Raw genomic sequence first — 15,511 nt, 5'->3', positions numbered from 1 at the left:
TTTCACTACAATCTCTTTCAGAATAGAGATTTCAGAACAATCTTAACATAACATAACATCTTAACATACGAATTTAACCTATTTGGTACAAAAACCCAAATGCTCTGGACTTTGGACTTTGGTCTGTGTGATCATTGGTGTAAACAGTAGAACACCACAAAAGATTAGTCTGGGGTGAGGCAATATTAATGCTGACATGAAGTTATTCCCTAATGTCTTGCGTCTTGTTGAACACAGTACTGTTCTTGTATTGCATGCTTAAATGTAAAAAAAGGAAAAAAACAAAACCTACTTTCGCTATGCTTGCATTTTTAGGGTTGGTTTGTATAAAGTACATATTATATGTAATGCAAATGATGTTTCTTTCATCACCATAATATACATTTATATTCCATATTCTATACAGCAAGAAAAAACATTCCACTTGCCATTGCTGTTAAGTGACAACATTTTAAAAAAGCACATATAAATCCAGTATATAGGAAGAAGATTCCAGTGTACTTTAGTTCAGGATGATTCAGATGTTTTGGAGGTCCTTCATTGTCTGTGTATGTATATATCATGGTGAGAAGATGCCTAATCCTTACTGCATTAATGTTTTTGTAATAATGTTTATTTATGTGTGCCTGGGTGCTTAAGACTTTTGCACAGTGCTGTGTGTGTATATACAAATGAGAGCAGTAATGAGGAGTCTAGCATGAGTGGGAGCTATAGTGAGGAGCTTCAAAATAAAGTGACAGATCCTCTGCTGCGCTGGGAAACATTACAGGAAGGGGACAGAAGAACATTTCTATCCTGAAATTTAGAAGTAAAATTCTGAATGTGAAAACCCATCCAGTGACCCAAGGAATCAGATTTTAATGCAGTGATAGGTTTGTTTATATTTATATTGTTTTTGAGTGACCACTTAAACTATCCCTAAGATTTTTGCTCCCACAAAGATGACAGGGACAATAAAATATTTAAAGCTTTCTTTAGCCATCAATATAAGCACACATGAAATGTAATGTATATAAAATAACAAATGCATGAGTGTGGCTTTAAGCATCTAGCATAAATCACTAACTGCTTATCAAGGGAAGAGCTGTTCATGCGACACATTCATGTGTTTATAAGGCTGAGCATTGTTTGCTAAGTAACCACATAAGGCTTATCAATGTTACTAAGATAACCTCCTGGAAAAAGCATGTTCATAACCTATATGCAGAAACTAAATGAAAATTCTGTTAATATACACATCTAATTCTGTTTAGACAACTGTTGCACAGTTGTCCTGGGTTAGACCATTAGCTCGAGTGCTCATACTTATCATGGGCTTACCCATGATGCTTTGTCGAGCTGAATCTGCATAGTGTATTAAAACAGGCCAGAAAATAATGTTGAGTTGGCAATAGGTTTAATACAGTCATACATGGCTAAACTCTACATTCTAATAAATATACAGTACAATTGTGTTGATAAGTGTTTTGAAGATTTTGTGCTCTGACATGGTGGAACCATTTTCATGGTGTAACACTGAAGCTGCATTGAAGTGGAAGCCTCTTCTTCATGTATTTTCAATCCAATGTCTCTGTGTATCATCTGTGGATGCTGACTTCATCTGAAATTATTCCAAAATCACAGCTTAATTTTCAAATGTTTATTTAAATCTACAAATTGTATATGTTCAATACACATGATTTTAAAGGTAATTTGACAGTATTTTCCAGACGGTGCCTTCAGATGTTATGTAATAATAGGGTTGGTTGGGTTACTCTCCTCTTATTTGCCAGATGTCCCAAATTCCTTTTATTGTCCTTTCAAAATAAAATAATAGATCTACTACTGTATGGAGTACATATAAGTGTAGTATTTTAATGTAGGAATGTGCTGCTTGCTGCCTTGTAGTAGTCCTGTTAACAACATTGCCTGGTACTGTGTCCCAGTATTAGGGTCCAGGCTCAAAATCAGCTGTGCCAGTTGGGTCTCTGACTGAGTAGGCTAATGTGTAGGCCTGGGTTGAGTACTTGCTGCAAAGGATAAAGTTGTTTTGAGGAACACTCACTTTCAAAAATGAATAGCTCCCGCCCGATCCCTGACTATTTATTAATTTATTTTCTCAGCGGGCCAGCAGACACTAGGGAGCTTTCGGTCAGCAAGGACTTCGAAGGAAGGGAAGTGTGTGACAACAAAAAAATGTTTTTTGTTGCTGTTGTTGTTTTACGTTTTGTGACCAAATGGAATGCTCTCACAGGCTTTCCTGACCTCTTTGAAATATTATCCTTGTGTTTGGAATGAGATGAAGGAGGAGTTACTATCACTTAAAATAGAGAACCAAGTGGAGTTGATAATTAAATGGGTTGTCCTCCTTAATCTGGGGACCTTTTTGGAGCTCCAGAAATTTGGATGACACACTGTATACAACAAATACACATTTAATTTTTAGAAAAATATAATATCTCAAGGATTAATATCTCATACTATCCCAAGGAATCCTGCAGTCCATTTGGATTTTGCCTTTCATGTTGTTTAACTGAACCTGGGCTGATTAGAAGTGCTTAAATTTATATTATATGTGCAAGAACTACAGATTCTGACCTAACACTGGAAAAATTAATGTTTTAACATGGCTTTTAATGGTATATATTATAAAATATTTGTTGGCATTGGGAATCAAATTGCAAAATTGACTGCGGCCTCTACTGTTTAATGCCAGGGGGAAATTAACAATTTCACACCTTTCCCTTTTATGAAGCAGTAAACCACTTTCCTTACCTGAATTCAACTCTCATATATAATACAGCTTGTGATGGTTCATCTGTAGGAGTAAACAAGCACACTAAAAGTTAGAAACTTTAAGAAACTTTCACAGCTAAGCACAATTGCTGTATAACACAACACATGTTTGGCAGTTGAATTTAATGCTGTCTCATCATCTGGTGTCGTAAACATCTGATAGAGTAATTACAATATCATGATTAACTCAAACAGCAGAAGTGTAAAGGCCATTTTGTTTACTGTTTTTATCTGAAAGATCTGGGGACGCTGTAGTGTAGTTGTGTTTGATTACGATTATTCTGGTCCTTATCTGTGTTAGTGGGGTTTAGCAGAAGAAGCAAACAAAGCAGAACTGCAGAATCACACAAAAATAAATTAAATGTTGAAAAATGTCTTAAGTGAAAGATGATGTGATACTGGAGAAGGTCTTAAGGAGGACCTACCTGTAAAGACAGGTATGGTGACGTCTAACAGAAAAGTGACCTACCTGTCTCTCTTCACTGCGGGCTTCTCCAGCCTCAGGACCCAGCCAATCCCTGAGGGGACTGTGAGATGAACCCTCCACACTACTCACTGAGTCATAGACTGGAGAGTGGCTCAGCCTACTCTCTGACTCACACACGTTCACACACACCACACCCATAAACACACACGTAAACACAAAAGATAGTCAGTGCAAAGGAAAAGTTCTTAAGGTTTGCTCTCACTTGATCAGCAGTCCCCATGCCTTGATAGTGTGGTGTAATGCCACAGAATATGCAGCATAAGTCAGATATACACATATGCAGCGGATTCACTGATCACAGGTAATTGTGATGTCTGGCAAATGTAAGATGACTGATTTAGAAAAACTGCAGTCAGGGCAATTAGGGCAGTAATGGGCAGCTAAGTGCATGTATACTAAAATGGAAAAAAGAAAAATGTACTACTCCTAGACTACCTTTGACAGGAGTATAATTGACATAGTACCCCCAGGCACACAGTTCCCAGTACTGAGCCAAACAGTGATGTTTACAGTACCAGGCCTGTTTCTGCTCCGCGTGTCCATCTGCTCCAGACGGTCTAGCAGCGCGTCAAGCTGATTCTTTATCACCTTCAACTCACTCTTAATACACTGCAGCTCCTCCATTCTCACTGCACACAGGAAGAAGAGAGCAGTGGGGCTTTTCCATTCCTTGTCAGAGTTGTGCCACAAAATGGCATCTAATGGTACAGATAGCAAAGCTCTCAAGCTCTCGTCCACACCGTGATAACACCTCACACATACCCCCTCCTATTCTAGCAGAGTTAACAACACGTTCCGGCACAGCAGCTATTACAAGGCTGTTCTGACCTCACGTCTACAAAGGCAAACTCATTCCCTTTGATCCACCAGCACTAAAAACTATCAGAGCCTGGAATAAAACAGTATGAACCTTTCTAATGGGCAATGCACTATTAATTTGGTATAATTGTGTGTGGTTTGATGACTTGGGGAGTAGGCCCAGTGGTGGTGAGGAGTTTAATGATGGAACCTTCCTGAGTTTGGCAACTGGGAAACATGCATGCGCACAGACAAACAGACCGCACCTCCTCAGGCAGCTGGCTCATTCATATGATTAACACAGTTCATATAATGACGGAGAGACAGAGAGCAACACTGGGGAACAAGATCATTTGAGCTTCCTAGCATATTTCAAAACACAGTTTAAGAATGATGGTTTTCAGAGATCCCAGCTTGGCTGCTTGGGTTTCCATTCTCACAGTGAGCTGCTCTGGGGATGTAGCAGCCAGTCCTGGTCCTGGGTGTGGTCAGCTGCCCACTGCAGCGCACGGCTGAACAGGTGGACGAGGACGAGGACGAAGAAGAACGTGGGCGCTTTGTAGCACTGAAGCCATTCACCAGAACAGGAGCATGGTAATTAAAAGCCCTATGGAGGAAATCACATTAAACACGTTAGGCTAGTGATCTGGTAAGCTTAGTTTAGCTTCTTTCCTCAGATTGCAATTGGAGTTAGCATCCTAATCCTGTGTGTGTGTGTGTGTGTGTGTGTGTGTGTGTGTGTGTGCGCGTGCGTGTGTGTGTGTGTGTGTGTGTTGTTATCTCCACTGATTTTATGCTGTGATAATTATGCTAGCCAAAAGCAACTTCTCTTGGTTACATACATTACGCAATGCCATTCACATAAGAGAAGATGATGAAGTGGTATATACTTTACTTACCACTGCATATTGTAAAAAGCCATTCATCTGTTAGGTTTGCATATCATGCAACCCTGGAAAGACTCTAAACCATTACAAAATCATGTTCATTGAAAAGCAAATTTTTATGGAGATAAAAATTCTGGAGATTGTGAAATGCTGCCATAATATTCTATACACCATCTGAAGATTTATCTCCCATAAAATTATGCAGGTTCTCTAAAGCTAATAAGCTTTTTTCCATCCAGTTACAAACTGCTCCCTTATGGTTCATTTCCCTGATTGCTACTCCAGTCTATCTGTCTAAACAATAACTAGCTCCACTCTTCTCTAAACCATATGCAATATCTATGGTGATTTGTGTACTGCTGTAAAACATTTTGGCACCAGTGTGGGTACCGCAGCTCATCAGTGGAGCAAACTCTAGGAAAGCAGGAATGGTAAAGTCATTGGGCCATGGTCTTTCTCATCATAGGCTCTGTGCTCCACAGATCATTCTGCTCTAGAATGTGCAGCTAGGACTACAAACGCCTCAGCACTAGCGCATCTGTTAGTGCTCCAGAACTGCAAATATATACAGATCAGCAGAGCACACAGTTATGTAGAAAAAACACTGAACCCTTCTGTGTGAGACTGAGTGAGATGAAGAGCTCAGATCACACACTATGTAGCCTACTTCCAACTGGCATGATGGGTCCTTCCACTCTTTTTCTTTGCATATATAGTTTTGTGCCTTGCCTGCACGTAACACAGATGCGTGCTCCCTAGGGGAAACCCAGATCGATCAATCCAGACTGAAAGTTTACACTGGGGAGAGAGCAGCGCTGAAACAAAGCATGACTACAGGAGCATGAGCGAGCCTAATGGAGGAGTTATTTCATGCCAGTTGCACACATCTCCTTAAACAAATCTGCACATGAAATGTTACATGCTAATCACACAATCACAACAGCTTTGTGTGCTGCTAAAAATTCATTTAAAAAAAATCTGCCCTATTCAGAACATATCGTCTGACAATGAAGCTAAAATTATGCTTTACAATATATACAGTTTAAGACGCAAACTCAGCTCAAACTGTCTTTTGCGATGCTAGCAAACATTCCCAGATCAGCAATATAATACTGCGATTAGACTGTACACAAAACAGACATATATTCAATTACACACAGGTAAGCATCAGCACATGGAAGACCTTCGTATCTGCATGCACACACAGACACACACAGACACACACACACACACAGGAATTCAGGCACACAAAACATTTTCAATTTATCTCTATGGAGAAAAAAAAATTGCTTTTGCTTGCAACTAATGAAGTAGTTGTCATAATAATTCATTTTTTCAATGTGCAAAAACAGGCAAATAAAACCCAAAGCATACATTATCCATCCTGTTATACCCCGATCCATTCTGTTATGATCCACTAACTCTTCTGTCAAAGATTCAATGCAAAAGCCATCTAAAGGGAAGTTTGTAATTTTTAGTAGCTTGTAATTATAAAAGTTGCAAAAAGATGACAGAAAATTAATCAGGTTGTCAATACTGTGCAAATCTGTGATACAATTATTGAATATTGTCAACAGTCTATCCTCTCATAATGGACATATATTACCCATAGCAGATTAGAGATGGTGTGGACAGAGGTGTGGATTTTCAGACCAATGTACTGTGACTATTGTTTTTTTTTTCATTCATTTGTAGTATCTTTGATGGCATTAAGAAATAATTTATTATTATCATTAATCAAATGACGAAAACCAAATAGCTGTTGGAGAGGAAAAGGATTTTGGCGTGTGCTACCTCCAATACCTACCATCTCCTTCCTCCCTTTTTTCAAAGCCAGTGTCAAATAATGACAAAATGACGCACAGACTTCAGGCGAGGTCTAATGTGAGCTTCAGTGAGAGTCAGGCCTCTTTCACCCCTAATGCTCCCACAGCTTTCTCACAGAATGGATGCAGAGCATTAGAATGGCACTGGAGGAAGTCAGACTGTGACGATATTCACAGCCCATGCTCCAGCGGCCATCTCCATCCTGCTGTCAGCCACCAGAGAGCGTTGCCTGAACAAAGCCAGTATGAGCCCAACCGTAGGTTGCCCGTAGCACTGACCTCACTGCAGGCTCACACTTCTTTGGCTTCATTTCTGAAGCAGAAAACAAGGCACGTTTCTGTCTTAGTCTTACGGAAAGCACATGAGCATCGTCCATCAGCTAACGGGTTCTCACAATGTTTTACAGATGCTTTTGCATATCATCTTCTCTATCAATCCCACTGATATGCGGGACTCCAGATTTTCTTTTAAGAAGCTCTTTTTGAAGATGAGCTGCCCAAGGGACATCAACTACAAATGCAGTCAGAGTCCAGAGCTGTCTGCCTAACAGCCTTTCTGTCTACTAATGCTTGACTACTTGGGTGGGGGACACACCTCCAAGTTCTTTAATGAAAAGGACATGCAAGGAAAGGCGAGACCTCAGCAGAAAACAAAATGGAATAAGAAAAACAGGCTGCAGGCCCAAATATGTCTGTGCCGAGATTCAGATGAACAACAGATGCAGACTATCATGTGCTGAATGCATGTGAGCAGGCGAAGAGATTGAAATTATAATAAGGTGAAATGGACCATGAGCAGCTGCTTTGAGCGAGCCTGTTCAAGGATCAGCAACAGAAGTGCAGAAGATAAAAGGCAGCCTGAATCAGAGAGATTTGATGTCACAGGCAAAGGAAATACAGTTAAAGTCTAAATATGTTTTTAGAATGAATGATTCTACAAGTGAGATCTAAAAACTGCCATTTATATGTAATTTCCCAGATAAAATGTACCACTCAAAGAACAAGCCTCACTTTCTTTGTCAACAGTGACACCCAGATTCATCCAGACATTTTCAAATCCACCTCACTGTACCTAAAAGAGAACACAGAGCCACAGGGAACATAGACACAGAGAACGTTCCTCAAAATGAAACCATATTGGTGTTTTCTCTGCAGCCTCTAGCCAGGTCTCAGTGCAGGAGCTCCAACCTGTGAACCCACTGCAACTCTGCCTGTCCAGGCATGCCTCACGTCTGCGTAACCCAAACTAATGAGGACCCATGACAGCTCCAGACTGGACAGTACAGAGCTAGAGGCAAGCTGGAGAAGGCTCTGCTGAAGCCCCACAAGCTCACCACTGAGGGAATGGAGGAGACAGTGAGACGGAGTGAGAGGAACCCCGAGAAAATCAGCTAGAAAAAGACAGAAAAAAAACCTCGTCTCAAGCCTCTTTCTACTCTCCGTAGTCCTGCTCTGTTCTTCCACCTCCATGAAATGTAAAAAAGCTGACAGTATTTTTTGTTACAGTAGACATTGTCACAGTCAATATGAAACAGGGTTATGTTCACAGATGCACCAGCAATTCCTGTTCATTTCTGAAGGTACAGTACTACTGTGGCTGAGAGGAACATAGAAGAGGACAGACTGTGTGCATTAGAGGAAACACTAAGAGATGCAACTGAGCATGAATGAGGACAGATCCAAAATCTTATCTAACAAGCAAGCAAAGAAAACACAGGAACTCAACACATCCTGGTGGCTGGTGCAGCAGAGCTTTACATACTGTTGGAATGAAGACAATAACTCTGTTATTATGCTTTTCATGCTCAAGAATAGATCAACTGGTCTGAATGTTCCAGGGTCGGTCTCTGCTACTGTCTGTGTGCGCGTATGTGTGTGTTTGTATGTGGGATGTGCACCTGTACTCATCATCACTGGTACGTTTCACCCCTGCTCGATATATGCAGGACTTCAGATCCCCAGCCATGCTAATATCTAGGGAAAGAAAGCATTTTTTATTCTGGTGTATGGACAGGACAGCGCAGAGATGAAGAGATGTGAGTCTATATCCAGAAGACATGCACAACATTTTTACACTTCTGAAATTTGCAAACCATATAATTAACTATTATCTGAGTAAGTACATTTGCAAAAGATTAATAAATCTCTTGGATCATGTAAATCTCCTGCAAAACGTTTGCTAGGAGGGTAATTATATGTCATTGTCTGAATGATATTGTCTATTTTCCTTGTAATGACTGTAGTAAAACACCTGCATCAAGAGTGAAAAGAGAGTGAAAAGAGACCTAAAATTGATAGTCACACACTTATTTTATCCACCATAAAATCCCTGTTGGCAGAGACACTGCTTATAGCTAGCTGTGTACACATCTCCAAGGTACCTCCAGCAAAGACCATGGAAACCTCAGAGATAAAAAAGATGAACAAAGACTAAAAGTAATGCCAAAATTGTAGTCAATTGGCTCAGACTTACATTTTATGCTGCGATTGTCACTCCTGAAGAGGGTCATTTGCAAACTGGGGAAAATTCAGGCAAATAACCATCAGTGTGAAAAGAGGCTGTCTGTAGATTTCCTCATAACACACTGCCTGTGTGTGTACGCAAGTGAGAGTAAGAGCAGGAGAGAGAGAGAGAGAGAGAGAGAGAGAGAGAGAGGGAGAGAGAGATGGAGGCAGGGGGAGAGAGAGAAGTAGAGAAATCAGGAGAGAGAGGAAAAGAAAGCTAGAGAGATAGCTATATAGTGAGAATGATAATGAAGTACTTATTATTGAGTCAATAACTGTGTTTTTGGAGTTGTACTGTCAGGTTATACCATGAATGCAATGCAGCAAATACATGGGGGGGGGGGGGGGTTGAAATTTTGAGTCTGGATTGTTCCATTTTTAGCAGACAGGGAGGAAGAATGATAAACAAATGTAAAATAAAGATCCTACAGTACAAATAGCACATATTCCTTTAGATGTATCACAGTTCATCACAGATACCATATTATGAAAATCAGTGAAACAATGATTTCAATCACAGCTGGCCTTTCCTATTAAAAAAGATCTAGTTGAATGACTTTCTCTTATGGCTTTTGAAAGCCCATTAATTCTACTTGATGCCTTAAGTCTCGTCCCTGCAGTATTGCACGGAACTGAGTGCCGTCTGCTGTGCTCTCTGCGTGCCAGTCACGGAGGGAGTATGCATATAGCCATTTGTGAAACACTAGCACAAACAACTTTGGGCCAAGCTATTCGTCATCATCATCATCATCATCATCATCACTCCTTACTGCTCTGTGTGCTAGGAGACAGCACACACTCAGAGGGAGCAACAGTGTTCAAACACATTTAGAAAGAGTTTTTAAAACGTTGATCAGATAAAAGTTCTTAAGCATGTTTATGAAGCTGTTACATGGGATGCCTGAAGTTGCAACATGTCAGGATTATGTCTGACTGTAAGGGTAGCCAATGAATTACTGCTGAGCAAAATAGTTTGAATAAGCATGAAGGACATGCCTGTGACACACGCCACACGTCACAGTAACATGTCTAAACAACAGGAGACGCTGTTAATATTCTAATCAGATTATGGCATCCATCCTCACAGATACTACCACAGTGTCATTGTGGGGTCCCCATACTGTAATGTGATCAATACTCCACGGAAGGTTCTGCCCTACAGAACGAAGGAGAGCCATAAATTCCCTGTTGGCAGAGACACTGAGGGAGCAGGAGATAAGATGCAGCAGATGAATGACCTGAGGCCACGCAACAGAACACACACACACACACACAGAATTTATACAAGTTATCAGGGTTGAGAGAAGTACACAAATCATTACTTGTAGTTTTACTTTGCTTGAGTAATATAATATTAATAATATTTGTTAAAATCTGAAGTCAAAAATTCCATAATATTCTTGAGTTATTAAAGGGCTTGCACTAAAGTCTTAAAAGGTTATATTAAAATCTGTATGTATTAACTAAAGGATTCAAGTATGTTTTCTCAAATTGTGCGTGGATCTATATTCTGACATTCTGTGTGTGATTCTTTTCAGCATCTGACTGCACTTAATCATAAAAAGTAAAATGTACTATCTTTATGTAAACTCAAAATATACATTCTATATGAATTCACCAAAACCTTGTGAGACAGATGTAGTGAAGTCATATGCAGGATATGGCCTTTTTAATTGCAATAATTTAAATTGTTTACAGTAGTAGACTTGTACACAATGACTGTACACCCTATAGCTTGTTTCCGTTTTATGAAAGGAAACGTCTTATTTGTTCGTTTGGGGGTTCTCCTTTTGCTTGTTCTGGTTGTAAGCCAGCATTTATGCTACATTCAAAATAGTTTTGGCTAGGAATTCATCGCATTCTTAATGTATACTTCAAAGATATCATACCTATTAGCGTACTGGAAGTTTAGAATTTCCTTGTCCATTTATTCACGATTATAAACTGATCTTGGCCGTTTTACAGTCGCCTACTGTAAAAAAGGCAGAACTTGTATTAAAGATACGCTGCTCACTTCTCTCGTAATGACAGATAGGCGAGGCGTTAACGTGTGTGCTTCCAGCTTTCCATTTCGCGCCTTTCAGACGCGCAGAATGCTGCCGCACTGAGGTGGTTTTTCGCTTTTATAAAGCCAAATACATCGCTTCGCTGCCTAGCGCGTCAAAGGGACCGCTGCGTTTAAGAAATAGGATCAAGTATTACTTAATAGGCTTAAGTATTATTTAAGGCACATGTAAACTGAATTTAAAGAGGAAATTGTCGAAAAGTGACATTTCGAAGTGTTTTCGATTTCCCCCCCCCCCCTTTGCTAGGATGTTTCGTGTTCTCGTCTTTCTGTTTATTTTTTTTCACATGCCAGATCCTCATATCTCAGAGCCAGGTAAGTGTTGAATTACACATCTTCCAATTAATACATAGTGTGTGTGTGTGTGTGATATATAAGTAGAAAACTTTTATAGAACTTATATATTATATTATTATTCTCCACTGTTAGACTGCTCCTGCTCATCGCACTGATCTGAAATCCTTTATCCTGTGTGTGTGTGTGTGTGTGTGTGTGTGTGTGTGTGTGTGTGTGTGTGTGTGCGTGCGTGCATTCATGTTTTTTCCTAGTGCACATTGAAAAAATGCATGTTTTACTATATTTGTTATAATTGGTAATAAATACATAGAATGTGTTCCCCCCTGTGCAATTTAGATGGATTGTGGCAAGGGAGAGCAATATTCAGAGTGCATGCCTGTTTTTCACTTTGGCCTACTTTTTATAGTGGGGAGTTTTAGATTACATCATAGAATCTATTAGACTATAATTGCTATTGTTCCTGGTCTAAGCAAAGATGTGAAAGGTTGGAATCACTGCATAACTACTTTTCTCTATGAAAGTCATAAGAGGTATGATTAACCCCTTAAATGCCATGAAATGGGCAACCAAATCAGCAGTAATATGATTATAATTTGATATCAAAAGTCTTTAACTATTCACTGTATAACTGGAATGTCATAGGTGTGTGAGCAGACAGGAGCTCCAGAGCACTGTACGGCAGGTCCATAAGGTGCTCTTGGCTCATGAGACCTCCTATGTACAGACCCTCCGCAGCCTCCGCAAGAAACTCAACCTGCTACAGAACAGCACAGCCAAAGAGGGCAGCAACACCAGCACAGGTAAGAACAGCACAGCCAAACAGGGCAGCAACACCAGCACAGGCAAGAACAGCACAGCCAAACAGGGCAGCAACACCAGCACAGGCAAGAATAGCACAGCCAAATAGGGCAGCAACACCAGCACAGGCAAGAACAGCACAGCCAAACAGGGCAGCAACACCAGCAAATGTGATACATTCATATGAACTCTGTAAGCAAAGATGTGAAAGTAGTTTACACAGTGCTAAATACATGTAGTCACATGTCAGTAGCATTAACCAATATAATTTTGAGGTAGGCTACATTCAAATTTGAGGAGACACCTTAACATGAGCATTATATGTGTGAACATTCAGTTTTGCTCCCATGTCTTTTCTGTGTTACCTCTATATCTGTCTTGTCCGTTTCACCAGCAGCAGTGTGTCCACTGCCAGAGCCACTAGCCAATGGCAGGATTCTGGGCAGAGTGTTCCCGTTGGGCCATGAAGTTCACTCCCTCTGCCAACCTGGTTTTCAGCTCTCAGGCCCGAATACCAGTGTGTCTGGGCTCGCTCAAGTGGAGTGGAGAAAGGGCAGCCTGCAAGAGTACACTTACCAATTGATAATCAACACACTGTGCTTTAGTTAACATTTATTCTTACACATTTAGTTTCTGGGATTGTAAAATAGCCCGATAATTCTACAGGTAAGTTTTTTTTTTGTTTTTTTTTTCGACTTCCTATGAACTCTTCAGATTTGTTCATCAGTCTCCTAATTCTCTCCCTCAGTTGTAGATGCTGGAATAAACAATGATACTACTTCCTCTCTGCCCTCGTCTGCTTCATCCTCTTCCCTGACCTTAATCTCAGCCTACGTGCGCCCCTCCCGCTGCATTGAGCAGGTAGAGAGTGAGTCCGGGTTTTACTGTACCATTCACAGTAAGACCGTAGACTCAGCATCAGCTCCCCCTTTCTGTATAGTTGTATCCATGCACCCCTTGAGGCCAGAGCCACTCATAACCTGTACCAGTGCAGACTGCTGATGTTTGCATTAGTGCGGCTTTTGGATCATGTTCTAATCAAAGTACGTTCTACAACAAGTGCAAAGCAGTCAAAACGTTTTCGAGGCAACAGGGTGGTTTTTCCCATGCGTGTAAAAAAACAATCCCGTGGAACCTGTGTTTCAGACATTGATGAATGTGAGCTCTTCCGCCTGACTCAGCCTGGTCGCCTGTGCTTGCACACCTGCATGAACACAGCTGGGAGCTACCACTGTGCATGTCCTGAGGGATACAGTCTCAGCAGAGATAGCAGGAACTGCCAGGGTCTGTGACCGCCTTCACATTATTATGGAACTGCGTGCGCTTACTTCCATCTATGTGGCAGGACTTCATTTCTTATACCAGAGGTGTTCACCATGCTCCATCTAGTCTCCTGTAGTGTGGTTCCTGCCATATATGGGAAGGGTACCATCCCAGGAGCATTGCTGGACACCAGTCTTACATTTTTTAATGGTTAATTTGCAAGTAGGACAGATATTAATAGCTTCAATAAATTAGCTGTTTGAGAGGGCAGCTACTTAACACAACACGGTTTATGACAGGAGCCATGTTTAGCTGAACGCTGGCCCAATGAAGGAAATTAACCACGGAGTTTTCCTGTCAACTCATTAGATGCTTCAAATAAGAACTAACTTGTCCCCAAATTGTTTTCTTCACCATTTTAAACACAGACATTGATGAGTGTGAGAGAGGAGTTCATAACTGTACACATGAGCAGGTGTGTGTGAACACATGCGGAGGTCACCGATGCATGGAGGTCAAGTGCCCGCACTTCCGTAACGCATCCTATATCAAGACCTCGCCTCTGTAAGCATTTACATTTAGCAGATGCTTATATCCAAAGCGACTTACAACTGTGACTGACTACAATTTGAACAATTGTGGTAGTAGTAGGGCTTAAACCAGCAGCCTTCTGAGTCCTAGTCTAATACGTTAACTGCTGAGCTACCCTTAAAAGGTAGCAGATTTAAACAGCAGAACTTGACTGATATATATCACATGGCACATGTGATTCACGTTTCCATCACAAGAAAGCCCTGGGTAAACATTTATTGGTTGAAGGATACATGAATGCAGTACATCACAGCCTACCCAGCTCAGTGTAAAAGTTAGGAATCCTAGTCTGTGGTATGTAATGCAAAGCAGTATCTTTCCTTTGCTCGGCCCTGCACTTGCTCTCTGTTCTAGGCGTTGTGTACGGAATCCCTGCATGCACGGGGAGAAAGCCTGTGTCCAGGCTCCTGTCTCTGTCAACCTCCACTTCATGTCCATCGTGTCCAACATGACCACGCCCCGGGTGCTCTTCAGGCTGTCTGCAGTGCCTGTGCTGGTCAACACCCTGCGCTTCGGCCTGCTGGGGAGACGGGACAGCCCACTTCACCGCGCAGCGCTCGGGAAGGCAGAGCGGGCAACTGATGCTGTTGGAGCCCGTCCAAGGCCCTGGCCTGCTGGAGGCTGAGGTGGAAATGAGCGAGCTAGAGAGCAGAACGCTGCTCGGGCGGTACGTCACCAAGGTCGTGCTCTTCGTGTCCCCGTACAGCTTCTGAAACAGAGAGGGAGCAAGTGATGGACTGGCTGATGTCAAGGCTCACTGGAGAACAAGCTGAAATTCTGGCATAAGATAGAACCATTTAATACTTGCTTTACAGGTGTCACTGTCCACAGTAAAAATAGAAGCTTTACATTTCTGCAATTGCTTTACTTTCAGTATTTTTATATCTTTAATATGTAATTTGTTTTACTTTATAATGTAACTGTTGTGCCATTCCTCTTAAAACATTTGAGACAAACAAGAATGCTTGCAATATTTTTGGTTAAGTACTTCAGAGTGAAAGAATAGCACCTTCAAATTTTAAATGCTTAAAATTGGTTTCAAATAACAATGCTGCCAAACCAAAAAGACTATTCTTTATTTTGGATTATAACAAATCCTAACCTTGAGGGGCGGCCTCCAAGAGACGCAGCTCCTGCTCGTCAGTGAGTGAGTAGAGATGTTTGCAGGAAAACAGGAGCTGCAGAAAATAATTTCTCCAAAGAATCTTTCACCCTAGTG

General features: G+C 41.1%; 2 protein-coding genes across 2 annotated transcripts; one reads left to right on the top strand and one right to left on the bottom strand.

The window, feature by feature from the left end:
- Positions 1-1,391: 1,391 nt before the first annotated feature.
- LOC145657631 (uncharacterized) lies at positions 1,392-9,431 on the bottom strand. The gene is made up of 7 exons (XM_081713852.1): positions 9,247-9,431; positions 8,672-8,747; positions 4,501-4,667; positions 3,778-3,891; positions 3,245-3,366; positions 2,755-2,797; positions 1,392-1,600 (listed from the first exon to the last, which is right to left on the bottom strand). Exons 1-6 carry the CDS (start codon positions 9,281-9,283, stop codon positions 2,768-2,770), a joined length of 546 nt encoding a protein of 181 aa, XP_081569978.1. The 5' UTR covers positions 9,284-9,431; the 3' UTR covers positions 1,392-1,600; positions 2,755-2,767.
- A 1,871-nt stretch (positions 9,432-11,302) lies between these two features.
- On the top strand, positions 11,303-15,234 carry LOC113571877 (fibulin-7). Its single transcript, XM_081713836.1, is given in 10 exon segments — positions 11,303-11,313; positions 11,638-11,658; positions 12,283-12,440; positions 12,833-12,953; positions 12,955-13,004; positions 13,187-13,336; positions 13,525-13,722; positions 14,130-14,265; positions 14,647-14,820; positions 14,822-15,234. Coding segments are annotated over 10 exon segments (1,203 nt in total). The 3' UTR covers positions 15,006-15,234.
- Positions 15,235-15,511: the final 277 nt, after the last annotated feature.

Source organism: Electrophorus electricus, chromosome 4 (genome assembly GCF_041902795.1).
Source record: "Electrophorus electricus isolate QZ-2024a chromosome 4, ASM4190279v1, whole genome shotgun sequence".
Classification (NCBI taxonomy): Eukaryota; Metazoa; Chordata; class Actinopteri; order Gymnotiformes; family Gymnotidae; genus Electrophorus; species Electrophorus electricus.
Note: the sequence above shows the minus strand (reverse complement) of the source record. Positions and strands in the feature narration are given on the sequence as shown.